The 27,467-nt window shown below is 36.5% G+C and overlaps 1 protein-coding gene across 1 annotated transcript; it reads left to right on the top strand.

The window, feature by feature from the left end:
- Positions 1-3,736: 3,736 nt before the first annotated feature.
- LOC129259616 (uncharacterized) lies at positions 3,737-25,295 on the top strand. Its single transcript, XM_054897887.2, has 10 exons — positions 3,737-3,911; positions 4,205-5,038; positions 6,374-13,015; positions 15,882-15,992; positions 18,110-18,276; positions 19,535-19,613; positions 20,104-20,235; positions 21,340-21,467; positions 21,958-22,130; positions 22,614-25,295. The coding sequence occupies exons 1-10, from the start codon at positions 3,852-3,854 to the stop codon at positions 22,706-22,708; spliced, it is 8,421 nt and encodes a 2,806-aa protein (XP_054753862.2). The 5' UTR covers positions 3,737-3,851; the 3' UTR covers positions 22,709-25,295.
- Positions 25,296-27,467: the final 2,172 nt, after the last annotated feature.

Raw genomic sequence — 27,467 nt, 5'->3', positions numbered from 1 at the left:
GTTACCACTATTAGTTTTAGGACGGTAGTGAGAACGGTGTCATAGGGTTCTGATAATATATTTCCTATTCTTGTGATTCTGTTAAAGTACAAGGTGACTGCAGCACTATCCATGCTGATAAATCTAATTTGATTTGAAAAATTTCTGCATTTGTTTATTTTGGCTTTTTCACAATATTGACCTTCTACATGTATTTCAACAGCCAGCAATATGAGATACAACATTAAAGGGCTACACCAGGCTGAAAGTACCGGTAATATGATTTGAACAGATAAAGTAAAATAATAATGAGAAAACACTGAAAATTTCATCAAAATTGGACAAGGAATATAGACATTTGTTATTTTGATTAAACTGTTCTAAGCATGTCTTTAAGAATGTGCAATGAGCAAGCTGATGATGCCATATCCCCTCTTCTTCTCTTGTATTTTATTTCATAAAATTCACATTTTGTTCTCAAAGAATTAAAAAATTGTACTGATTTAATAAAGATGATACTTCAAGAAAAAAATTATACACTCACATGAAAATAGTGAATAATTATGATTTACTGTAACATAACATGGCTGAGCTGGTAAAACCTTGTATCTCAAAACTAAAAAAAAATTGAAGGCAGCTCAGAAAAGGCTGTATTTTAAAAATATAGCAATGGTGGCAGTCTCTGGAAACGGTCTCCTGATACCTGTGAAGAACTCTTTCCAGGCAAAAGAAGGTTGGTACTATAACTCTAGGAGCTTATTTCTGAGCTGTCATCAAAATACTTAAATTGAGAGATACAAGGTTTCATTAGCCCTGCCACATACCATGTAGATAAGAAAAAGGAAGGTTGACTGGAGACATGGCATCATCAGCCCATCTATTGCATATTTCATGCATACTTTGCATAAAATCAAATGATGATGTGTACAGTCATGTATATAGATTCATTGTAATTGTTTCCATACTAAACATGAAAATTCAATAACTTTACAATTAGATTTTGAAAAAATTGCTCTGTGACATTTACTCTATTTTGTATTTGAAGCCTGGATATTACTTGCTACACTAGTTAAATAGACCTAGATGACTTCTTATAAATTACATGTATCAATCCATTGCCTATGCTGTATGTTGGCATGTCCAGCTTTTATACATGTTTAATCGTTATTCTTTTCGTAATCACCCAGACCTCTGAATTATTTCAAGGCTATGCATATAAAGTGATTTTCCTATTGCAGATATAGTGAACCCAATCTTTTATGTGTGTGTCAAAATATAATTATATATGTATAATTACCTGTAGCTTAAAGTACGCTGGCGTGGTATATTCATACTAACAGCATTGATCATACACTTCATGAAAGAAGATTTACATGTATTCAAGGCATTTAAAGGTCAAGTCCACCCCAGAAAATTGTTGATTTGAATAAATAGAGAAAAATGAAACTAGCACAACACTGAAAATTTCATCAAAATCGGATGTAAAATAAGAAAGTTATGACATTTTTAAGTTTCGCTTATTTTTCACAAAACAGTGATATGCACAACTAGGTGAGTCAGTCGATGATGTCCATCACTCACTATTTCTTTTGTTTTTTATTGTTTGAATTCTACAATATTTCATTTTTTACAAATTTGACAATAAGGACCAACTTGACTGAACCATATACATGTAGTATTAAACAATGCTAATTCCACATGTTCAGGGAGGAGTTAATCGTTGTTTCACTTGGCAATGAGGAGAAAATTCGAATATTTCATATAATAAAATACTAAAGAAAAACTTTAAAATGTCATAACTTTCTTATTTTACATCCGATTTTAATGAAATTTTCAGCATTTTGCTAGTTTGATTTTTGTCTATTTATTCAAATCAACATTTTTGTGGGGTGAACTTGACCTTTAAGTAACCTAAACAAGGCTCACAAATTATTTTATATAGTGAGACATGTCATGCAGGCACCATATGTGTACGGTAAATAATTCTACCAGTCCCCAGATTTGAAAACCATTTTGCCTGCTACAAGGTTTCTGTGTGTTTGATGCATTAGCGCGAGTCAGTGGTCATAGAACACAGAGCTACACACTGTCGCACGATCATACACAAGTGAAAAGATACATGTATGGATAAAAGATTATGATTGATGCATTAAAGCTTTTTAATTACTGTGGGTGTACATGTGAATGGATGGCAGTATATTACACGTCTTCCAGGCTTTTAGCTTTTCAGAGCATTATAAACTCACTGATCGATTATTATTAAATTTCTGGCTGCTTGTCATCCCATTTGTTTACAGTAGGCATCTTAAAATGGTGTGTGATATTTACTCTCCCATTCCCTTTTTTCATCTCTCATACCACCATTATTATATTCCCACAGTTCGTATTTACATATTGGCCCAACGGAGAGAGATATTGAGTAATTCCTGTATTTTTTTAAAAAGTATATGTACATGAATGCATAACTAATCAGGAACTAGGCCTACATGTATATGTAGTGCTTTTATCCAACTGTACATTTTTTCTAACTTGTCAAGAATAATTGAACTCCAGTTGGGAAGGAGGTGTTTGTTTTTAATCATATAAATTATGAAGTGAAGACCTATAATTCCATGTATATTGAAAAATAACACAAATGATATGGTAGTCAGCCATATTTTGCCATTTTCCCCTGCCATTCACAGACATTAATTGAATTATGAAACTTTGGGTCGGGCAATCACGTATGTACCCGACCATTAGACAAAAGGCCCACCTAAATTCCTGAAACGTTAAACCTGATTTTTGTGAAAATTAAAGCGTAATTCTTGAATGGTCAGGTAAACTGGACCCAACGTTTCTGGAATTTAGGTGTCGTTTTCTTGAATGGTCGGGTTTGCGCAATTGCCCGACCTGAAGCGACAGCCCGATGTAATGACACAAGCCATCTCGACAGAAGTCTAGCACAAATAGATCTTGGAATGGGAGCTTCATTCCACAAGTCCCGGTCAGAGCCATTAGGCTGCAAATTGAGACCACTTTTATCTATAAAAAGGATGTGTATCGCAAACTAATCTGGCTGTTCCACTGTCATGACTTTGATTAATGGGTACATGTACTTCTCATGCCATAAAAGGTTGTCACTATGGCAGCTTTAGAAATGGAATTGCTGTTAGAGAGCATTATGTGCATGATTTTCCATGCATGAATTGTTCTCTTTTTCATTGAGGATGTGTTGTGGGGGGAGGGGGAAGTGTCACCTAGTGTAAAGAGGTTGGAGAGAAGATGAATTATGGAGATGGTCTTTAAATTACAGCTCTTCATTGCTATTAATGGTACATGTTAAGACCACTCTAATAAAAGAAAAAAATTACTGGTATTTTAGTTGTAGGAAATGGTAGATATAAAATATGTCCTCTCCATATCTACATGTATTTTTTATGTTGGAGGATATTTTGATCCTCGTTTAGGATTCATTATATCTCTAATGCTCTTCCAAACTAAATATGATTTTAAAAAACAGAAACATGTGGTTGTTTTATAAAGCTGTTTGTAAAGTTACGCAAAACTTCATGCATGACTAGAATATGTTCTTAGGTGCTATGTCAGCTTCATATGGATCATCTAATGCAAGAAAGGGTCACCGGTCGTGCATTAAGTCATTCATGTTATAATTTACGAACAGCTTTATGAATCACCCGCCAGATGAAGTGGTCCGGCTGAGCCTTTTGTAATCATTCTGCTATCATTCTATCTTCTTTTGTATCTTTCAGAGGCAAATACAGTCTGCCTTGATCCAGTCCATAAAGAAAGACCAGAAGGAGGATGATACCAATGTCACTCTGGGGGTCAGTCATGTTGTCAAGAGCAAGGTGCAATTCAACGGAACTATCATGAGAAAAAAATTGATCAAAAAGTTCATCTCAAAGCCAAATAAGTTCTCCAATCAAGTGGTAAGTGGCCTCAAAATGCGTGTTTTGTCGAAAACCATTCTGTCTGTGGTTATAAATCCTAGTAATACATCAATTTAAAATTGTCTAATAAAATAACCTACCTATAATGAATCAAAATTTAATCATCAGAAAGAATAACGGTTTCAATAATGTTTTTTTTTTAAATATCAATGCCCACTACATGTTTGTAGGATTAGAATGCTAAATGATACCCAAGTGTTGTTCACATTATCAACCTTTTATCAAAGCTTTAGACAGGCTTTTTAATTACAATCATTCATATTTTCGTACAGAACCAGAAGAAATGGTCGCTGAATGAAAACCCATTGGATTTGGTCAGTTTGAAGACGCCAGAGGAGTTGCCGTTGGAGATATCAAATGTTGAAGTGCCAATGAAAGGAAGGATGAAAAGAAGGGGAAGGGGAAGACCAAAGAAGAAAACCACCAAGATGCCTGATCTTCAGCCACAGACAGAATTTAGTTTAAACAAACAAACCTGCCTTGAGACTGAATCCCAGTTAGGTCTGGACAGCCAAACTTGCCTTCAGCCACAAACTCAGTTATGTCCCAACAGAGAAACTAGCCCTCAGCAAGAAACTTACCTTAAGTCCAAGACTCGGTTGTGTCCCGATGACACAGAAGCTTGCCTTCAGTCCCAAACTCGGTTGTGTTCAGTCAAAGAAACTCGCATTCGGCCAGGGTCCAGGTTGTGTTCGGACAGTGAAACTCGCCCTCAGCCAATAACGCAGCCATGCCCAGATATTGAAACTTGCCTTCAACCCACATCTGAGCAATGTCCGGAGATCGAAGCCCGCCTGCAGCCTCAATCGCAGCCGTGTCCGGACAGAGAGCCTCTGGAAACTGTAGACGACATTATTCTGCTTGAGGACAATTCAGTATCGCAAAAGAAACATGACTCTGTAGTTAAAAGGGGCAGAGGAAGACCCCCAAAGAAAAAGAAGCGGAAAGAGTTACATGAAGATTTGTGCAGCCGAAAGAATCCAACGAACATTCGTAGGAAAAGAGGAAGACCAAAGAAAGCTGTAGCAGGTGGTAGGGTTACCAAGGCAAAGACTTATGAACATTACAATGGACAAATCAAATTGAAGAAAGTGGTCATTAGAGAGGTTGGTCCTTTCTTTTTTATCTTCAAAACAATCATGTTTGTAGATGTTGTATGTCTGTTTCATATTACTTGTTGTTTGCTTTCCTACAGTTCAGTTATATAATGCTCATTGCATTTATTGTAGAAACAAATACTAAAAGAAAATTATGAATGAAAAGTACATACATAAATGACAAATAGTTAACTATTAAGAAGAATATTGTTTCCTTTGAAATAGAAACTCTTTAGTAAGACTTACACTTTTTAAAACTTTTTAAAACCCTTTGAAATAGATTTAATAACAAGATTTGTGACAATGATAAAGGCATTTAAGATATCATGTGCATAATAGGAATTTCTGGTAATAACCATTCATTCTTTCTTATTGCAACTCAACCTAAATCCATTTTGGGCTAATATTGTATTCACCTTTATGTACATGTACTCATATACCCAATCTACATGTACGTCATTTCCCTGCTTAAAACTGCATGAATCCTCATAATTATTCACAATATTTGTTGCATTTAGTCTTTAAAGGGATGCTCTGGGCTGAAGAAATTTATATCTCAATAAATAGAGTAAAATTCACAGAGCAGAATGCTGAAAATCTGATCAAAATCGGATAACAAATAACGAAATTATTGAATTTTCAAGATTTGCATTATTCCGGCAAAAAATTTCTAGGCATGTCTTCATGAATATTCATTAGGTGGGCTGATGATGTCATATCCCCACTTGTTCTTTTGTATTTTATGATATGAAATTAGGTTTATTCAAAAAATTCTACCAAGAACTAAAACAATTGGATTGACAACTGATTAAGTGCATTATGTAACTTCTGAAGGTTTCCATGGCGAAGAAGAATAGTGTAGTAGGTTTCACGGTACACCGTATATCTTTCTTGTGCAAGTGTCGATCCCGAAAAGGACCAACACTTGCCCAAGAAAGATACATGGTGTACCATGATACTTAAATGCATTAGTTGCTGCAACTTTATTTCATCACGATGGAGACACATCATTTACACATGTATGAAAAAATGAAACGATTTCATGTAACAACTTAAGAAAAGGGAAAGTGGGGGTGTGACATCATTGGTTCCCCTAATGAATATTCATGATGATGTGCATATAACTGTTTCCAAAAAGTATTGCTTAATTTTAAAATTAAATAACTTTGTTATTTGTTATCTGATTTTGATGAAATTTTCAGCATTTTGCTCTGTGAATTTTACTATATTTATTTACATGTAAATATCTTCAGCCCGGAGCATAATGCTGTTACAATTTACTATTCCTTGACATGTATATTTGATTATCTTTGTTTCCCTTTTTCTGTGTTTATCCCTTATCAGCTGAGAAGTTTAAAGGCTCTCTTGGAGTTTCAAAGGCAGATCAGCGATGAGGAGAAAGAGAACAAGACAAACACCTATAGCAACAAGGAAGAAGTGGTTCCGTCCACCTTGGAGCACAGGCATGTCCTTGCCTCAGAATACCGCAACCGATTCTTCATCCGTATAAAGACTGGAAGCTTCAAGGACCAATCCACGAAGCGCAGGAGGAAACGTAAAGAAGATAAGGAAAAGAGGAAGAAGAAAAGAGAATCTCGTCGGAAGGTGGGGCGGACTGAAAGTCATAAAGGAAAGAAGGAGCTCTCAGATGTCAAGGAGATATGTTGCGGGGTAGAGGAAGATGGGAAGGAGGATTGTCCTTTTCCGGAAGTGGTGGAAATAAGTTCTTCGTCTGAAGCAGGGGAAGGTGAGGAAGAGAGCGCTGAATCACTAGTGGACACACCATCTCAATATGGATATGATGACTTGATTGATTTCAGTAAGGAAAATAGTATGGCAGACAAAAACAAGGGAGATGACACCATTTCTGCAGATGTGCAAGAGGTAACTGAGAAAGAGAACATCTGCACTGATAATATTTTAGAAGATGTGATGACAGTCAGGCCTGAGAATTTGGTAGGAGATGACAAAGAGGTGCAGGAAACTGAAGAGGCTGATGACGAGGAAGCAGCAGCAGCAGCTGATGATGAATCATCATCTCTTGTCATTCCATTTGATGAGGAAGAGGAGGAGTCTTCATCCTTGATCATTGCCGACGACTGCATTGAAGATGACGATGATGATGATGATGACCTAACAGAATTTGACGATGGGAGGGAGAAATGTCCGGATTCTAAAGCCATCTCAAGAGAAACTGTCAAGGAAGGGGAATGGCATGGAGTACTTGATTTGACAAGAGCTGGTAAAGAGCAGTTTAAGAAAACCAAACATCAGAAGAGCATTGAAGATCCTGACTCTGATGAATTCATATTTGAGAACAGTGGCAGTGAAACTTCAGAGACCCCACAGATATTAGAAGAAGAAGAAAACAGCCTAAGAATGTCCGCCAATGAGTTTAGGAAAGAGGATAGTAAGAGGGAATTATATGTTGAGGATGAAAGCCATTATGAAAGCCAAGAAGACATCACTGATGAAGGAGAGGAGGATGCTATGCGATCACTGGAACCCATGGATTTAACATTTGCAGGGGACAGTGGAGAAATGGTTGAAAATGGAGAGACCTTCATGGGTGAAAGTGCGGAAAAAACAAACTTTGAGAAATCAGAGAGTGAGGTGAATTCTGAGCCACCAGTCCGAATGGAAATGGACAATACAGAGAAGCCACTGAATGTGATGGCTGAAGATGTTGGCGACATAAGACCAATAAGAGCCAGCAGAATCCAAGTCTTAGACAAATGTATGGAAGAGGAAGATTTGAAACTTGAAATGAAGACTTCTGAAATATTTTTGAAAACAAGAAAAGATAAAGGAAATCATGAGGAAGAAAAGGAAGAGGCAAATGAAAGGATAATAGTAGATAAATGCAGTGGCTATATAGATCTTGAAACTAGAAATGACCAATTTGAACCACAATTACCAGCATTAGGTGAAAGTGAGAAGATGAGAGATTCGAAGAAAATAGATGAGAACAAGAAAACAGAATCTGGGTCGGAATGCCTTGCAACCTCAAATGAACATACTCTTCAAGAGAATTCTGATGTCATCATGATGGATTCTGAATTAGGGGAAGACAAAAGGGATGGTATTGAAAATAACGGTGAAACTTGTGATATCCAGATGGAAGAAGATTGCAAATATAATGATCTCAGAACAGATGCAAACATTGACCTGCGTAACCCTCCAGTTGCAGAGCTTGTGAAGGAAGCTGAGAATGAACTGGTGTCGTTATCAATAGGTCCTCCGAAAACACTGGAAGACAACCAAGCTACCAGAACAGTGATTAGTCCATTAATATCTCCAAAGAATGATGGAGAAGCATTTGTTGTCAGAAGGAAAGAAGAAAGTTATGATGACCCCATGGAAATGCAACAGAAAGGCCTGTCAGAAACAAAAGAACTTGACAAGGTGTACCGGGAAGCTGGCAAGGAAGTTGAATCAGATGTGCTTGATTCCAATCAAAGTTCAGAACAGAAGGAAATAGAGGATGGAAAGAGGAATGATGTTGATGCGAAGGAAGAGACCAATAATATGAGGGTGCCACAGGGGATAGTGCTGTCTAAAACTGAAGAGCAGGAGAGGACTCATCTGGAAGATACAAAACAAGAGTCAGACATGGCCAATCCCAAGGAAAGCGGAGAAGTGGTGCAGGATAGAGAAAGAAAGGATGCTGGAAGGGAAGAAGAGAACAATGATGTCCCTTCTGAGTCTCAAGGGATGGAACTGTCTGAAACCAAAGAACAGGACAGGACTCATCAGGAAGATGTCAAGCAAGATGAATCAGACCTGGAAGATCTTAAAGAGATTGAAGGAATTGAGGTGGTACAAGACGGAGAAATAAAGGATGCTGGAAGAAAAGGGGAGAATGGTGATGACCTGTTTGAGCCTCAAGGTATACAGCTGCCTGAAACCAAAGAGCTGGAAAGGACTCGTCAGGAAGATAACAGGCAATATGAAACAAACGAGGCAGATCTCAAAGAAAGTGCAGAAATTGAGGTTGTGCAGGATAAAGAAAGGAAGAATGCTGAAAGCAAAGAAAAGAATGATGATGACCCGTTTGAGCCCCAAGGTGAATCGCTATCTGAAACCAAAGAGCATGACAGGACTCATCTGGAAGAAACCAGGCAAGATGAATTTAACATGGCTGATCTGAAAAAAACTGCAGGAAAGGAGAAAATAGTCGAAGAGATGGAGGAGGTGAAAACTGCAGGTGTCTCCCAAACCACTAAAGGAGGTGGCAATGAAGCAGATAAAAGAGAAGGGGGAGAAGATCATGAAAAGATTGTTGCAATTGGTTCAAGCGATGCAGATGACCACAAAGAAGTTTGTGATGAAAATATAAAGGAAACCAAGGGGATGGGAGAATTAGAGGATGTGAAATACAAAGACGAGGACAGAGAAAAGCAGAGCCTAGATCTTGAAAAGTCCCTAGCAATACTTTCAATTAGAGAAAATGAAGATGAGAAGAAAGAAGATTCTGATGGAGAAACAATGGAAACCAAAGTCGAAGGAAGTGAACAAGATCATGAAATGATTGCAGCAGTACATTCAATACAAGAGGAGAGTAAAATAGAATATTTTGAGGAGGAAATGCACGGTACCAGCAAGAAGAGGGATGTTTATAGTATTAACAGTACAGATGAGGATGATAAAAATCAAAACAGGGATCGTGAACAAATGAATGCAGTCTTGCCTACGTCCATAAATAGTGCTGGAAATGAAGAATTTGGTACTGACCATATTAGTAAACATACAGAGCTTGATGTGCCTCAAGGTGACATTGAAATTTTGGAATCTGCATCCAAGATATCAAATGAGAGGGAAACTGGAGAAGGTGAAAACCAAAAAGTAGAGTGTAATGAAGAAATGGAGGATTCCAATGAGGAAAGAGAGATCGAAGGTTTGAAAAGTGAAGAACAAGTCACTAGTGATGATAAGAGCGAATGGGATTCTGAAGAGATAAATAAACAAGTGTTACCATCTTCAGGAAGTAACGAGATAGAAGGAAATGCTCAGGCTGAAGAAACCGACCTTGAAACGGCTGCTGCTGTAAAAACAATAGAGAGGGAGTTGGGAATAGTTGAAGAGGTTGACCATCAGAGGGAAAAGTCGCCTCAAAGATATGACAAGATGAATCCTGAAATATCACAAGCAGAGGAAACAGAAGAATGTGATGGTAGAGATAAAGAACAAAGGAGGGTGGATGATGAAGAAATGGAATTAGAAATGAAAGATACCCATGGCATTGCAGAAAAAGACATGCCAAAGGTGGAAGCATCGGTGAGTGAGGAAAACATGTTGCATCAAAGTGACAACCAAAACCTAGTGCCAGAATTGAAAACGATAAAGGAAGTGGAACCTGAGCAAATGGATGATGTAAGACAGGAAAATGGGAAAGAAATCGTAGATCAGAAAAAGGACGAACAGGAAAAGGGAGTGAGGATTCCTGAAGCAACATCTGCCAAGACTGGAAAGAAGTCAGATACTATGGCAAACAGTGTAGTGGAGATGGAAGAAACAGAAGAAAGTCAAATAGATGCCAAAACAATGGCTGAAGGCAAAGACATGACTGGATTTCAAGAAGGGGATGCTGTTGTTCGGGAGAATGATAAACCTGAGGAAGAAATGATGAAGACAAACTCAGAAGAGAATCTGATGGATCAGGGAATCAAAGAAGGGGATATAAAATGCTTGATTACTGAAGAAGAAACCACAGTGACTGCTGCCATTAGAAACGGTGCAGATAACGGGTGTATATTGGAGAAGGAAACACCTGACCTTTCAGTAAAAGACAAAAGAGACCTAGGAATTGGCAAGGTAGAACTCAATTTCGAGAAAGTTGTGAAGTTGGTGGAATCTGAAGTCTCAAAGGCTACCTATGTACATGAAGAAAAAGTGGAGGAGACTAATGAACAGGACAAACTGGACAAAGCTGAGAAGGCTCAGAGTACAGAAATATCAACAGGAGAAGGCAATCTCCATGCATGTGAGGAGAAAAGAAGAAATGGGGAATCTAGGCCAAATGATTATGTTAAAAACATCGGAGTTGCATCAAAAGATGATCACATGGAGATGAAAAGAGTAGACAAAGAAACTATCAGTGATGTTGACACCAGGCTTGCAAATGACCATTTGAAGAGAAGGAGCTCTGAGGAGAATCTGACTGGCAGGACTCATGATAAAGTGGAAGATAAGGGAGATACACACCGGAATAATGAAATGAGCGAGGATGAAGCTGTTGCGAGTTCGTGCCATGGGGATGACATGGAAAGTATGAATGAAGGATTGACAGCTGACAAAGAAAATAAGTGTGACAAAAACAACAGAATTCCATCTCCAAATGAAGCAACAGAGGCACGGGACATAACCAGTGGAAATACAGGCCATGTTCAAGAAGCTGCTCTCAAGGACAAAGTGGAAGTCTTCAAGAGTAAAGCACTTTGGAACTCTGATGATGCACTTGATTTACATGTTAGCCTAAAAGAGAGAATAGAAGTATCAGGGAAGACAACTGCTGACAATCCTTGTAGCAACCTGGATGACACCCTAGACAAAGTGGACCTTCATGAAAGCAAAGACGGTGATACCAGTACAAAAGAAAGAACGAAAACCACAGTAGAAGAAGAACTTGAGGAAGGTGAATTACCAGAAGATGATGAGGAGGATATCATTGAGGGTACAGATGGTGACAAAGAAGAAGGAGAGATAACAGAAGATATTGAGGATCTAAAAGATGAAAGAACAAGAACTGTTGAAATTGAAGATACAACTCCAGTAGTATCAGACAAGACAAAGGTGCATAGGCATAACTCACAACAGGTGAGGAGAAGAAGTCAAGAAGCTATCGACATTAAAAAGATCAACTCAGATCATCAAACAACTCATTGTGATGTACAACAAAACTCCAAAACAACTGTGAGAAGTGCAATTGGTTTCAATAAAGAAAGGTCCTATTCAACAAAAGACCATCGAAGATCAACAAACTCAGAGCCTAGTAATGCCATTCCAATTGATGAGGATGATGAAATTGAAGTATTGGAAACTAACTTTTCAAGGAAACTAGACAAAAGCAATAATGGAATTAACTCTTTGGAAAGTGATGTTTACATTGTTCATGAAGAACCAGCCAAACCAGGAGTAAGACTGCGCAGCCACAGAAGGAAAAGCACTGAACAAGCAAAAAATAGGACAGCTAAATCGAGCCAAAACTGTAAAACACTGTCCACAAACTTTGGAAGTGGGCTGAAAAAGGTATCACCTATTTCTAATTCACATGTCAGTAAGGGAGACAAAGATGGAAATATTGCAAGGAAAGTGGTGCATGGTGTGAAAGCTCACTTACACCAGGCTTCTAATGGCCCTAAAGAACTTGTCAAGAGTAGAGAATCTGTGGAAGAAAAGAACAGCACTTGCCAGAATCAGGTCTTCCGACCCAAAGATTCTGTAAGCAGTGATAGACAAGATTACCTGTTCAATAGGATAGAAGTAGGCAGTGGTGACGCAGGTACGTATGCTGGTAAAGGTGGAACAAAAAGGAAGAGCGATGAAGAAGATGATAGTGACAGCGGGTTCCAGAGTCGTCCAAAGAAGAAACATGCAGGAAAGTCTGTCTGGCAGATGGTTCAAAGAAAAGAAAAGAAGCCAGATGAGCCTGTCTTTGAAGGCAACACCAAAATCAACCGTCAGAAGATTGTCATCAAGATCTCCAAGAAACTCTTGTCAGATCAACCTGAGACCAATGAGCCACAGAACATCACCAAAAGGAAGGAGCCGGAGAAGTCATCAAGTAGACACAGCTGGAACGAAGGGGAAAAGATGGAGGTAACTGATAGAGATGAAGGATATCGAGAAAGAAGGATGACTAATAGGGTGGAGGATGAACCAAAGGAGAAGCGAGAGAAGGCACAGGTGAATGGAAGAGGTGGAAAGACTGGATCATCATCATCAGAGGCTTCGAGGAGATCGTCATCACTTCCCAACACAAAACAGGTGAGTTCTTGTCCACATGCAAAATGCCCATATATATTTTCTTTGCCCACAATCCAGCTCAATAAAATGATACTGCATGTTGAATGTAGTACAATTAATGAAAATGACCATCTAAACCAGAAAATACTTTGATATACTTTTATTTACTATATTGAACCTAGATCCGAAATAGGATTTTTGTTTGCAATGTTACCTAAAAGATAATGATAGATTGTATGTGAATGAAACATTAATTCCAGTGGTTGTGATCATCCCAAAACTGATCTTGAGCACAATAAAAAATAATGATGACCCAAATATTATGTAATACTTTCAATTTTATGCAATACTTTAAGTTGAGTAAACTTCAAACTTTGTTTTCTCCTTATTTTTTTAAGCTCTCTCTGAATATCTTCTACATTCAGTCAAGTACTTGTGTGGGCTATTGTTGATCAAGTTTGACAAGTCACGTGTCATTTTCAGGCTCAATGAATTCTTAAAATTCATTTTTTGGTGACATACTGTTGGTCTTAGGTGACAGGTGACATGCACAATAGCATAGAGTCCCTAGTTTTTCGCATTATGGAAAATTGAAAAATTTCATAGGATTCAGAAAGAAAACAGTATTCATCGAAATTCTGATATTTCAGTAAAAAAATAAAGAAAAAATACATAAAGAGAAAATGCTTTGATAATTATGAAAATCAAAGTGAAAAATCGGCCCATCAACTAACTGTGTTTGCAATGTTTAGCATGAGGTAAGTAAGCCTATCTGTATGGAACTTCAATATTTTTGAGATTTTATCTATTTACATTTGCTCTATATCTTGTGCATGTAGGACAACAAAGAACATGGAATTGGTAGTTCGAGAAAATTGAAAACTGGGATCTCTAATTTAACAGTATTTAAACAGAGAAAGGGGCAAATTGAGAATTATTGTTTGAATGTTAGAACAGTCATTTGTCATTTTAGTGATATTATATACTGCTGTCCCACATGTGACAAAAGGAAGCAACTCTGATTTTTTTCAAAATTAGCTTTTAGCTTGATTTGGGATATTTTCCATATATGCTCGACATTATGCTGAAGGGATTGGAGTCACATAGCCCCTAATTTCTTCAATACAGACGTTTCAAGAGCAAATCACTATAATTATTTCCACATAAAACAATGCCACATTTTCCTCCTTTTCTAAAAAAAAAAACTCATTCTAAACTCATTTTGCCATGGTACGGCAGTATACATATTATAGTGATAGATAATGAGAGCTGCATTTCCATTATGACGATGTAATTTGAACATTTATCATTTTAGCAGAAAAATGGAAACCACTTCAAGTGTTGCCTTTATCTACATGTAGACAGCAACTACCAGCATAAGTGATACATTGCAAAATTTATTATTTTTAAAAGATTTTATTTTGTTTGCTCCTAAAACTGTTTTCGGCATACAGGCAAAATGTTATTTATACCTGTACTAATGTAGTTGCAGATTTAGAGAGTGCAGTTGAAATCAATGCCAAATGTCAACCTATAGTCATAGAGATCTAGATTTGGTAGATTTACTAACTTTTGTAAAATATTAAATCCCAGCTATAAAAAAAAAAAAATCACAGCATTGTTAATGCTTGGAAAAAGACGCTGGGCTAACAATGCTTACTTTGCTAATTTCTCAGCAAGTAGACATTTTCTACCAAAATCATTTTGTTGCATACATGTAGATTCTGTTCAAATTCATTTTGAGATTTTTAACACAAATAGGCCTTGGTTGCATACAATCAGAAACCAAACATACATGTACATGTACACTGTAATATGGATGGAAGATTCATAGGAAAATGATGAGTCATTTGCATTAAAGATTTTAATTTTCTTTCTAGCTGCCCTATTTTATGATTAATAGTACTCAATTGCCAGTTACAAGCTACAGTTACAATGTAAGCTTCTGAAATCATTCTTCATCCGACAATCACTCTGATCAGTTCTATAAAAAGTTCCTGGTGTTGACAGCTCTCAAAAACTCAGAATATATCAAACACAATGAGGATCAAAGGTAAAGACCTACATGTATGGAGAAAATATCAATTTTCATTTAATAGTTAAAGCAAAAATTGAGTCATCACAGTGAGCTATTTTTTCCGAAAAAGGCTTTAAAATATCAAGCCATATTTACCACATGCATACGTTTCCTCTACCCTCACTCAAACATCTGTATCATCTGCATGCTATTGATTATCGATTGTCCACCATGTCACGTGACATGCAGATATTCCAATACTCTGGATCAACAAAACATGTGCTCATGCATTGTTTAAAAACGTTGTTAATACATGGTATATGAACTGCTATGAGAGGCATTGTCAGGCTGAATAGGAATTTACCACCTGTGATGTACATGTATGTGGAGTTGGGTTCATGATAGCATTGTGTTGGTATAGTATAGTACTAACATGTTCAGGGGGTTATTATTTTGTGGGAATGTTACATACCCCTCACACACGTACATGTACATGTATGCCCCCTACTTGCATCTTCCATATTTTTGCTTTATTGTGAATAATATTTCATTCATTTTGTCATTGTTTGAAAAAAACAGTCCTTGGATGTGGTCAAAATCCAATGCAATATCAAACATTTGTATTCAGATTTGAAGAATTAACTGAATTGTCTGTGTCTCTCAAAGTTGTCCCATTTACCAGTCTCTAATTTTTTTAGATAATGAGCTATCATGGTACATGTATCACAAAATGAAAAATAAAATCCACCACATACTTAGCCCTCCTAAAGAGCTTTTTAGTGTGTTTATCTCAAGATTTGTTTATATTCAGATGGTTTGTGAAAATTGACATTTATTTATAACTGTGCATTATTTGTTTTTTTTACTCAGGATAACAATATAAATGATACTAATCTGAAGAATGGGAGAGAAAGTAAGACCAACTCAAAATCGATGTCCAGTGATCTTCTCAAAGACTTAAAGAAACTCAAAGCACATGGGGTAAGAATGGATTTTGTTCTTTTATCTCTCTTTACACTCCAAGAAAGCTGCCAACTCATCATATTTTGAAGAAATCCTTGTACATTTTTACCTTCAAAATAAATAATGTGAATCAGATTCTTTTTGTTCTCTGTGTCTCAAGTGAGAAATCATTTCATTTGATGTGAAAATTGTTCTGTTCATATATGTTATGGGATTGTCTATCATAGCATTGCTCAGATGACATAACGTTGTTCTCCAAATTGACGAAATAATACTCTTTGTTATCTATGACTAGATTAAGGACCTTTCCAAATCTCTGCTCTCTACAGAGTTTTTGCAAAAATAAAATTAAAGGGAAGACTTTCTTGTTGGACTTGGGTGTTATCACACCCATACCCATAAACATCATTTTATCACCACATGAGTAATTATTTGGGTTTGGGCAGAAATCCCGAGATGTCAGATGTCGGACACAACTGCCCGAGTGGACAATTCCCAAGGCAAACAGTTTGCCTGGAAAGACACCCCCCCCCCCCCCCATGACTTGAAAGATGTCTTTAGGGCCGTCTGCACCATCCCGAGTTTTCAAATTAGCGCGCTATTTCTGATCCGGCAAATTATCCCGATCTGAAAAATCTCGAGATAGTTGGCGGTGGAGACGCAATTATCGCGCTTGTTCGTAGGATTAATCTCGAGATTGCAATCCCAAGTCAACTCGGGTTTATTTGCAACGAATTATCCCGCTAAGTCGTCGGTGCAGACGCACTCGAGATTGGACTCAGGGTAATTTATTCATGACGTCAGTCCATAATGCAATTCGCGTTCCACTTCCGCCTTGGTCAAAACATAAACACGTGCGAAAGTCAACTTTATACATGCGAATAGCGTTCATCAATTGCCTAATAAGCAACGATGGTGTCCCACCAGTGAATGGATTTTGGGAGAGACCAGACCGAAGGGGGAGGCGCTCATTGACGATGGTCATATTCAATAACAACACTGACAGCAGTGTTGTCTTATTCCTTTGAGCAAATAGCATTTCTTTCCTCCTTCTCTCCCTCTCTCTCTCTCTCTGTCGTTGCCTCCTACTCCGCCATCATATGAAACGAAGAATACATCACTTCTTCACTCGCTGAGCTGAGAGGATTGTTGCATAACACCGGTCGAATTCGGCGAAAGTGCTAGTGAGAGGAGTACATTGCTTGCATATCGCGGGAAGTTATTCAAAAGCGCGGCCCGTTGAAACTCCAAGATCCGAAAGTGCGCATGCTCGTAACATCGGGCTTGTTGCCTCGCTCGAGCAGGAATCGCTCTTCTTGCGATGGTGGAGACGGGGTTTCTTGAATCTCGAGATTAATCGCGAAGTGGGCCGATTGGGCTAAAATCTCGAGATTGAGCAAACTCGGGATGGTGCAGCACCACCTAATGAAGCAGTTGCAATTTAGGTCACCTCTTTGGGGACATATATTCTGAGATGGTCTCCTCTAGGGTCCTGTAACACAATAAGTGATTAATCGCCAATGATTTTCATGATTAATTGTACTTTGTAGTCAATGCAGTCAATCATAGACAAATGTTCTACGATCATTGCTAAGCTTTGTGTTACGGGCCCCTGTTGAGATTGTTCTAGGAGAATGTCTTGTAGAAGGTCTTGTAGAAGAGTTGTCCTGTCTTGAGAGCTTTCATGTTATGTCACACCAGCAAAATCACACAGGGCCCTGTCTTACAAAGAGTTACGATTGATCTAATCAACCCCAACTATGGAAAGCCAGCAACACCCGCATCTAAAATGCATGTTTGTTCAAAATATTTTCTAGATATGATGTATATTGCATAAAATCATTGTTTTGCTGATAATTTTATGTGTACACCTTTGTTTACAAAGTACATTTTGCAAATTTCTTGTAGAAAAAATTATGACACTGATGGATTTCCATAGAGTTATGATTGATTGGATCACTCGTAACTCTTTATAAGACAGGGCCCAGATCGATGAAGAGTATTTTATTATTTTCAATGACATACTATGATTCATTTTTGGGGTCAGTTCTTTTGGTATGATTGGGGCATTAGGCTTGTTTAAGAAAATGAGCTCTGTGATATTAACCAAGAAAACCTTTGATTCTTCTTCTTAGATCAAACAAGGTGACCTACCATGGGTCAAGGACCTCCTAGGAACTAAACATGTTGCATGCCTGTCTGAGGTATGTGCTGCCCTTACCAAGTTTATGGACAGCAAGGATCATAAAATCAATCTTGTCGTTGAGATGGGATTCTGCCCTGTGTTGGTCAATCTTCTCAGGTGAGGAATGAATTTGTTGGGATGTGTTCATCATGGGGGTATTTCACAAAGTCTTCAGTGGTATATTATACAGATATTGCCTTTCTAGAGTATGAATATAACATTTCCTCTCCCTGACATAGTTATATTTTTCCCCAAGGAATAATATTTTGCCCGAATCGTGCAGGGCTGAGGGAAAATATTCTCCAGAGGGAAAAATATAGCTTTGGAGGGGAGTTGAAATGTTATTAAAAAGAAAGACCAGGCAATAAATGTTATATTATATAGTCTGTGGATTTGCCATCAAAAATTGCATTCATCATCTGGCTCTATGATTAACCCGAAATTCTTGCTACAGCTCTGATCCATCTACGTCTTATTAGAAAAAATTTTGAAAATACAGCAAGCGCATTCTTCATGCAATCGACGCGTTAACACTAGTGCGAGCATCAAATAAACTAACTGATTACGCAACTTGTAAGCAGCGAGTGATGTCACTTTCGTGAATACAACCTTCAATTGACAATACAACGCAGTTATATTCACTGAGGTGACGTCAAAACCTAGAATATAAAAAATGCAATCCTTGCAGGTATGGTCACGCGATGGCGTATTGACCTATCACTGATTCGAATCTACACAACCTATGTAATATAAGGCATCATCGCATTGGTCAGATTATATTCAGGGGATGCGCACCAACATGTTTTCATCAATGATATTTTAATAGGCATTTGTGCTTAATGACCATGTCTCAGTCACAACTGACTGAGTGAAACACCACAGATGTCTTTTCAGTGATTTCTACTGTTAAATTTGTGTTTGGCCAATTAGGTGCAAATAATTTCAGTAGTGACACTATGGACAATGATTTCTGATAACTTTATTGTAGGAGCTTAATAATTTGGTATTATCTCCCGACCCCCTTGTGGGGGGATGTAAAATGTCTGATTCTGCATATTATACTTGATATTATATTCTTTAGTGTCCTGATACTTCACACAAACTCCCATACGTATCTTCAATGGTGGTGGTCATTTTCCCTGACTGCTATGAATACATGAATATATGTGCAAGTTGCAACTGTAAGAATGATGACTTGATGTCCTCTCCAAATTACCTGGTAATAAGGATGAATGCCTCAAGGCATTCATCGCCTTGGTTTCAGACCCAACTTGGCGAGATTATGAAACCACTGTCCAACTTACTGAGTTTGATATTGCGCCTCAAGTAATCTATTTGTTTTCAATAAATACATTTGTTTTTATTTCCTTGTCAGGAGTGAATCGTCAGAAGTGATTTCAAGTGCTCTCTTGGCAGTCAGCCATATAGTATCAGGGAATGACTATCAAACACAGGTTTGTAGTTTGGTTTTTACGTCAAGGGAAACCCCACCATTAAAGCCGATTCTAATGAATGGAAGCAAGGATTTAAAGGAACAAGACAAAGAAATTTTGATGAAAAAATGTGGTTGCAGATATGAAATGCTGGATTCTTTTTCTCATTTGTGAAAAAAAGTGTTGCTGTTCCTTAATGTACATGCAAGCCCACCTTTTATTAGTGGGTTTAAGATTTTTGAAAACCTTCACATTTCCTATGAAGATGATCATTTAGCATACATTGACCCTGAATATAAAAGTTTTACGATTTGTGTTTTTATATATTTTTTATTATATTTATTATATACATGAAAATATGAAATATTTATTGATCATTTAATTTCCATACATTGCCGAATTGGACTGCATGATGTTACGTATTTGACAGAATGATTTGGCATTAACTTCTGTAATTTTTGTGTGCAGTCCTTCATATTCATTTCTGTGTACGGTACCTTTTCTTGTTTAGGCTGTCCTGGAGTGTTCTCCATTACCATTGTTCTGTAACTTCCTGAGCCGTCATAAACACGATGTCACACTCAGGAAAGAGGCATGCCTTGCTCTCTCTAACATCACAGCTGGCACCAGTCAACAAATACAGGTATATATCATCATTAGTAGTTTTGTAACAAACACTTTTGTCTGTCTATGACTCTAGCAGTATTGTCTGCAAGAATTGCAACTGTTTGGTTTCAATATTAATCTTATAACTCTTTTATTTGTTGTGATTATTAACTTTGTAAGATAGATTCAGAACAAGAAACTAAAATTGGTCTGTCCAGTGTTTTTATCTATAAAAGTTAAAATGCTAGGTGCCTGTGAGTTCCTCTCAGCTTTAATATTCCACCACTAAACCATTAGTCACAAAATTGGCATTCTTTGTTAAAATATTTTGTTAAATGGCAGATTTTTAGTTTTGATATCATACATAACATGCTATGTTTTGATTAAGAATTATTCTCTGAAATAATACTGGGAACATGAGAAAGTTATGCAGAATGTGTTCCGGAAAAAGGGCATCTAATTGGAGCGTTGCAAGGACTTGGAACCGATTGAAAGTCAATTTTAGGTTCTATAATCAGTCACAAGACTTTTCATTAATTCCAAGTTTGCAATTGATTGCTGGTCTTGCATCAACAACAAAAAATTGGTTTGCTTCAGTTTAGATTGGTCTTTGTGAATTGGCATTTTTTCTTGCAACACCCTTAGTATCAATCATGCAGACCTGGGCCCTGTCTTACAAAGATTTGCAATCGATTCAAATCAAACTAAAAAATTTGGGCTGATCTGGGCCTCGTTTTACAAAGAGTTACGATTGATCCGATCAATCGCAACTATGGACGACCAGCAACGTCAACATATATTATGTACGTTTGTTCAAAATATTTTCTAGCTATGATGTATATTCATGCATTCATTGTTTTCTTGAAAATTCACTGTGCTTCTCTTTGGTTACAAAGGACATTGTGCAATTTTCCTGTAGAAAAAATTATGACCCTGGTGGATTTCCATGGAGTTACGATTGATTGGATCAATCAAATCGTATCTCTACGACGGGGCCCAGAATTGCTATCACTTGACTACAGAATTTGAGATCAATCTCAGTTTGAGTTTAATTTTAATCTATCCTAACTCTTTGTGTAAGATGTCCCTAGATTGCATTTAGTACCATTTTGTAATTTTTGTTTGTCTCCATCTTTCATAGCATCTTGTGAACGATGGTCTGTTTCCAGTCTTGCTCAGTGCCATGCAGCATGATGAGTTCCAGGTCATGTATGAAGCTACATGGGCAGTCGCTAATGCAACAGTCAATGGCTCACCAGAGCAGATTAGGTAACTTCAAATTGATCACCTCACATCATGTGTGTGTGTGTTGTGTTTGTACTTGATACTGTATATGTGAGCATAGGAAGGTACATGTTTGTTATTTGTCATTAGGTAGGTGGAAAGTAGGGATGGATGGGTAGAAAGATGGATGGATGGATTGATAGATAAGAGGGATGATAGGGATGACAAAAATGAATGGAACATTTGATTGATAGATATTGGGAGAAAGATTGAAGAAATTAATAAGTAGACAGTCAGATAGACAGACAATAAATAAATGGACAGAAAGACAGGCAGACGTACTGACAGACAGACAAACATACTGATTGATGGACGGACAGACAGACAGACAGATAGATAGATAGATCTAGACAAATTAATAGAAACAAAAATAGATAGTTACAAAGATAGAAAAATAGATAGATATGGATTGATGGATTATATAGATAGATGGATAGAAAAAATGATGACATGATGAATTTATTTTTCTTTCCAGGTACATAGTAAAGCAGGGTTTCTTCCAAGCTTTCTCTGAGATTCTTAAACACGACGATGACACACTGATCCAGATTGCGCTTGATGCCATGTACAACGTTCTCAAACTAGATACCAAACACAAGAAAGTTGGCAAAACCACTCCCTATTGCCGACAGGTCAAAGAATTTGGAGGTGAGTTTGATTGCTACCGAATGAGGTTATTAATATGTAGTTTTCTATATTTTTTTTCTCCCTAATCAGTCACTTTGTAATTAAATCATCTATAAAATGAATGTAGTGGCCATTTTTGTCAACTTTTTTTATATCCTCATAAAATATGTAATTTAAACTGAAAATTTTCCGATCTTTTCCTAAAGTAATCGAAATAAAATTACAGAAAAAGGAGGAGATATTCTGGGTAATGATAAGAAATAATTTTGCTACGTGTTTAAAAAAGGGATTGCAAGTAACACAAATTTTGTATATTTCCATTTTCGTAAATGTCTCATATTATTTCATGTATTACAGTATTGGTGACTTGCAACCACGAAAAGGCCTCAAACATTCTTATTATCTTTTCTCGTTACATTATTGATATGAATATAACTTTCCTGTTGGGAGCAAGTAAAAATCTTTGAATGCTCTTTTTTTTCCATTCCCTTTTTGCCCATATAGGCTTGCAAAGAATCAGAAATGTTCGACTGAGCGGTTCGACCGTTGTCAAGAAGAAGGCTTACAACATGCTGACTACTTTCTTCCCAGACTTCTAACAATGATTTCATACTCATTGGCCATCTCAGGTGATAGCGCAGCATTGCTTCATGGATAGAACCTGTCTGTGCCTTTGCAGAAAACTCTTAGCACCCGCTCTACAGCATCTTGCAAAGTTCTGCATTCTTAGAGATCAGACGTTATTGGTCTTGAAGAGCAGATTGTGGAAATAATTGATGCAACGGAAACCATTGGTCCAAGAAAAATCTGTTGCCATTTTCTAAGGTTTGCATTCCAGTGTGGGGTAGAGAGAAAGCTGGGAATAAGCGACAGGGTTTGCAGATCAGAGGGAATTCCAGGTATAATCTATGGCCAATCTGCAGGATAGTTTTCAGGGGTTTGGAGACCTACATGTATGTGGGACAAAAGGAAGCCCAGGTTACTCTGCTGCATATCTACAGGACACTTCTGTAGGGTTTTCAGATCTATGTAAACCCAGGTATAGTGTGTAGCCAATCTGCGGGACAGTTTTCTAGGATTTGTAAACCTACATGTATATGGAGCAGGGAAATCCAGTAACAATCTTCTGCTAATCCGCAGGACACTTTTCTAGGATTGTAAGACCAAGGAAATCCCACTTCTGTCGGGCCTTTAAGTAGCAATATGTTGCTCTGTTTGGTACGCTTGCTGTCATGATATTCATCACAAGTGTACTTTCTATGTTTTCTGAAACTTGATGATTGTATCTTGTTGCATCAGTGGTCTTCTACAGGATCTTGCTCTCTTTGATCGCTTACAGCATCTTCGCTCGCATGGTTTTCATGTTTCATTGTCTTCTCTCATGTCAAGTACTTTATCAAGCATAACGTTATAGGAGGACCCAATTGCAACATCGTCCCACTTGAAGTTGGTGTTGGTGATGTCGGGTAATCCTTCAAAATTAATAAGGCAACGTCAATCTTATCATAATTATATTCTTCTCTTGGACATTCCCCATTCTGTGCTATCCGACATCACTTGGAAATGCCATTTGAGTTGTTTAAGGTGTACTTTTCATGGGGCTCTCGTAAACAAGAAATGTTTGCTTCAGTCTATATGCCTTGGTTGGAATATGACCTGTTATCAAGGACAGCCTCCCTCCTGGCTTTAATCCACCTAGAGCTCTGCTTGTACCATGACAAGCATGTATCAAGTCATTCTTTACTGGAAGAAGTGTATGCAGTTGATCACTCTATGCCTTATGTAAAGTGATTACATGTATGTAACACTGAAGTCATTGATCTTGTGTGTTTTGTATGTAGAACGTGAAAGGAACGGTCTTGAAAAATATGGTGTTGGTGCTTTGAGTATCTAACGTGTCAAGTGGTGTTTTTTTACATATTGTGATTGTATGTAACAGTTTACCTCACTATATTGCACATTAGATGAGAAAGGCATTATAGTTTCAAGGCTGCTTATAGTTGATGAACGGAATTAGAAAGTGCACCGTAGTGTAATTTATTCTTGCATTTCATTTTGTTTTGTCATTAATTATTGACTACCTTATGGGATTAATGGGCTATATCTAACCGATTTTGATCAATCGATGACATTGTATCACTTCACAGATAAATCAGAGTGAGCTGTTACAAGTCCATTGCTAAAAAAATATGTGAATTAAATTAGTGGTATACAGTAATGGTTTTGTTAATTTGTCAGGATTTTTCCCCCTACTTGATATGCCAACAATTATGAGGTCATGCGAAACTTGATGAATACTTTCATGACTCGTCCTGCTGGTATACTTTACAAGGCAGTTTATTTAATTGTGATTGAAGTTGGGATTTCTATTTCTGAAAACAAAAATATAGTATACCCCCTTAGGAGAACACCCACTTATTTTAAACAATCACAAGGTGATTATTAATTCTTTAATTTTGGAATTTTGCATTCTCTGATTGCAGCTGATATAGAAGTACTATTTGATAGTACATTTAAATCTCTGATCAATTAGAAACTAAATGATCGTATTATATAATTGATAGTAAAAGCTCCTTGTATTAAAATGTGTGATGTAGGTATAAAGTATTACGTGCTTACCCATACCAATAATACTCTTGTTCTTTCAGATGTATTGATAATATCATATAAGAAATATATCTATATCTTTCTAGATATTTTTACCAGAGTTTAGAGGATATTTTACAATAGTATAAATGTATATCAAATAACAATTGGGTCTACGATTTATATATTTTGTTTGTGTGTGAATATATTGAATCACTTTACGGTATCATAAGATAGAAATATGAACATATCAGTACTCTAATTTTATTCTAATGTTTAAAAGCAACACTTATATACGCAATCTTCTAGTAAAAAGTAAAAAAGTAAACATAATTGGTGCTCATAAAGTGCGTAATCATTTAAAACTGCTATATGATGTACAGTTCTGCCCAGTGGCATGTTGCTACGTCAGGACTGGCACATACTCATGAAGTGGAACAATATTCATAAGTAGGTATAGGGACCTATTTGTTGTTAAAAAGTTATATCCCACAAAGATGCTCAGACTTATCTATGAAAAAGACTTTAGTTATTCAGCTTCCAAAATCTATGGAGACTGGCTTATAAGGATAACACATTTATATCGTTGAACATTATTATAAAAAAAACTAGACTTAATCAAATCATGATTGAATATGCATTGAACTTTTCCATAAATTGTTTTTTTTTCTGTACTTTGTGTTTTAAATATTGTCAAAAGTTAACTCAATTTAAGAAATATGGAGAGATCTGCATGTATACATTTCAACAAAGCTTTCCTTTTATGAAAACAAATCATTTTTATTTTAGATTTTAATGTCTTAACTCCACTCGAAACTGATATACAGAGTCTTGCCGTGAACCATCTCATTTAAATTGTGCAATTTCCAGCATTATGAATATAAACTCCTTCAACTCAGTCATAATGATAAATAATAAACATGATATGCAACAATTATATTGCACTTGATATCAAATATTTTTAAAAACTTATGTTCCTTATCTCAGCTTAGCAGCATGTAGCCATGTTTTCACACTTTACCAGTGGAAATGTTTGGAATTAGTAATAGTTTAATATCTTTCATAATTCTTTGTGTATGTTGTATGGTAGATAAAAGCTAGTCTGCTGATACAAACCAGTATTGACTGTAAATCAATTTCATTTGTCTCAAAATAAGTCTAGCCCTAGTCCAGACTAGTCCCAATGCTAGTCCTTTCACAAAAGCTATATAAATCAGTAAAATTTACTTTTATGTATATTAGAAAAATAGTGGGGCAAATAGTCCATTGTGTCTCCTTGCCAAAAATTAATACAATTTCAGTTTATCTCTTTTTGGCTATCATACAGGCCACTTTTACCTATGTGGACAAACCAAGTTACTGTATTTGTCTGTTGAAGAGACAGTTTTCTTTAATTTGTTATTTTGTATTCTGTATAGGAGATTTTTGTGTTAATTTGTTTCCATATGGTTTACACATTATTAATCAATTTTGAAGAAAAAAAACGTATTACATGCCTTTCACTATTTTTGCACAAATCAAGGCTCAGAACAAAACACATACTGATGAAATCGCAAGGAATTCTACATGTATTTTACAAATATTTTAATACTGATAGAACATGTGTGTGCACTCAAATAAAAGATATTTCACAAAATCAAAATCAGTATTTTTTCACTACATCTTTATAAAGCTAAACTGGAATTTCAACTGTGTATAGTTTATATTTGAATTCTTTCTGTACATACTTTAGACTGGACATGTACTACATATATGTATTTCCCCAAAAAAGTATAATTCTATACATACAGTGTGCAAGGGTGCGTTTAAGACTGTACATTCCTTTAATCATGTATGCACTAATTTGGTCACAGAGTTATACAATGTTGTAGATTATTTGTGTCGAAAAGAAGAATAGTTTGTCGTGCTTGTTGAATTTTTGGTAATGCATATGGTTGTCGACTTTTGTTGGTATCAGTAGTAAAGTAACCTGTAAATTTTATGTTGGTTTGATTTCTGGCTAGTATAAAGCTTGATAATTAATACAAATTGCAACTTATGTAATATATACTTTTCAGTTTGTCATGCCAGTTTTCATATTGAAATAATAAGCATGACTTCATTCTTCTCCATTGCCCCTTTTTATTTTGTAAAAGGAAATCAAAATAAGCGAGAGGAGAGGCTCAGTTTTCAATTATCACTTTTGTAAATAACTCACAATTAGTTGTAAGTTGTACAGTACTCTTAGTTCTTTCTGGAAAATATTTAACTAGTTCTATTTAATGATTTTTCCCATCTAATTGATCTTCATTTAACTATTTTCTATTTAATGATATTCCCATCCTTCTTTTAATTACCTTATGGAATAAAAGACAAATTGTACTATATTCTAGTAACCTGCTATGTCATTCTAATGTTGTTACCCTATGTGAAGTGAAGATGGAATGTAACAAAAAATAACCCTTTAAATTCAATGCAAAAGTCCATTTTATGTAAATAAGCTCCTTTTTTGTATAAACAATAGATAGATCACCTTGATTCATATAGCATTGATTCGACATGTTATGTTTGTTGGTTAAGGGATATTCTTGTGTGTATTTTCTTATTATCTCTACTTGTTTTTCTTTAAAGTGTGCCTTAGAAAGCTTCTTGTTTGATATTACCTTGGTAAAGAATGTCTCGGATGTTTTGAAGCCCGAGCTACTACTGTCATCAGGCTCAGATCCAGGATTTTCCAAGGGCGGGGGCAGTTTTGTTCAGAAATATTTTAACAAGTAAAAAAAAGTTTTCACT

Source organism: Lytechinus pictus, chromosome 4 (genome assembly GCF_037042905.1).
Source record: "Lytechinus pictus isolate F3 Inbred chromosome 4, Lp3.0, whole genome shotgun sequence".
NCBI lineage: Eukaryota > Metazoa > Echinodermata > Echinoidea > Temnopleuroida > Toxopneustidae > Lytechinus > Lytechinus pictus.
The sequence above is the reverse complement of the archived record's forward strand: the minus strand, read 5'-3'. Positions and strand labels throughout refer to the sequence as shown.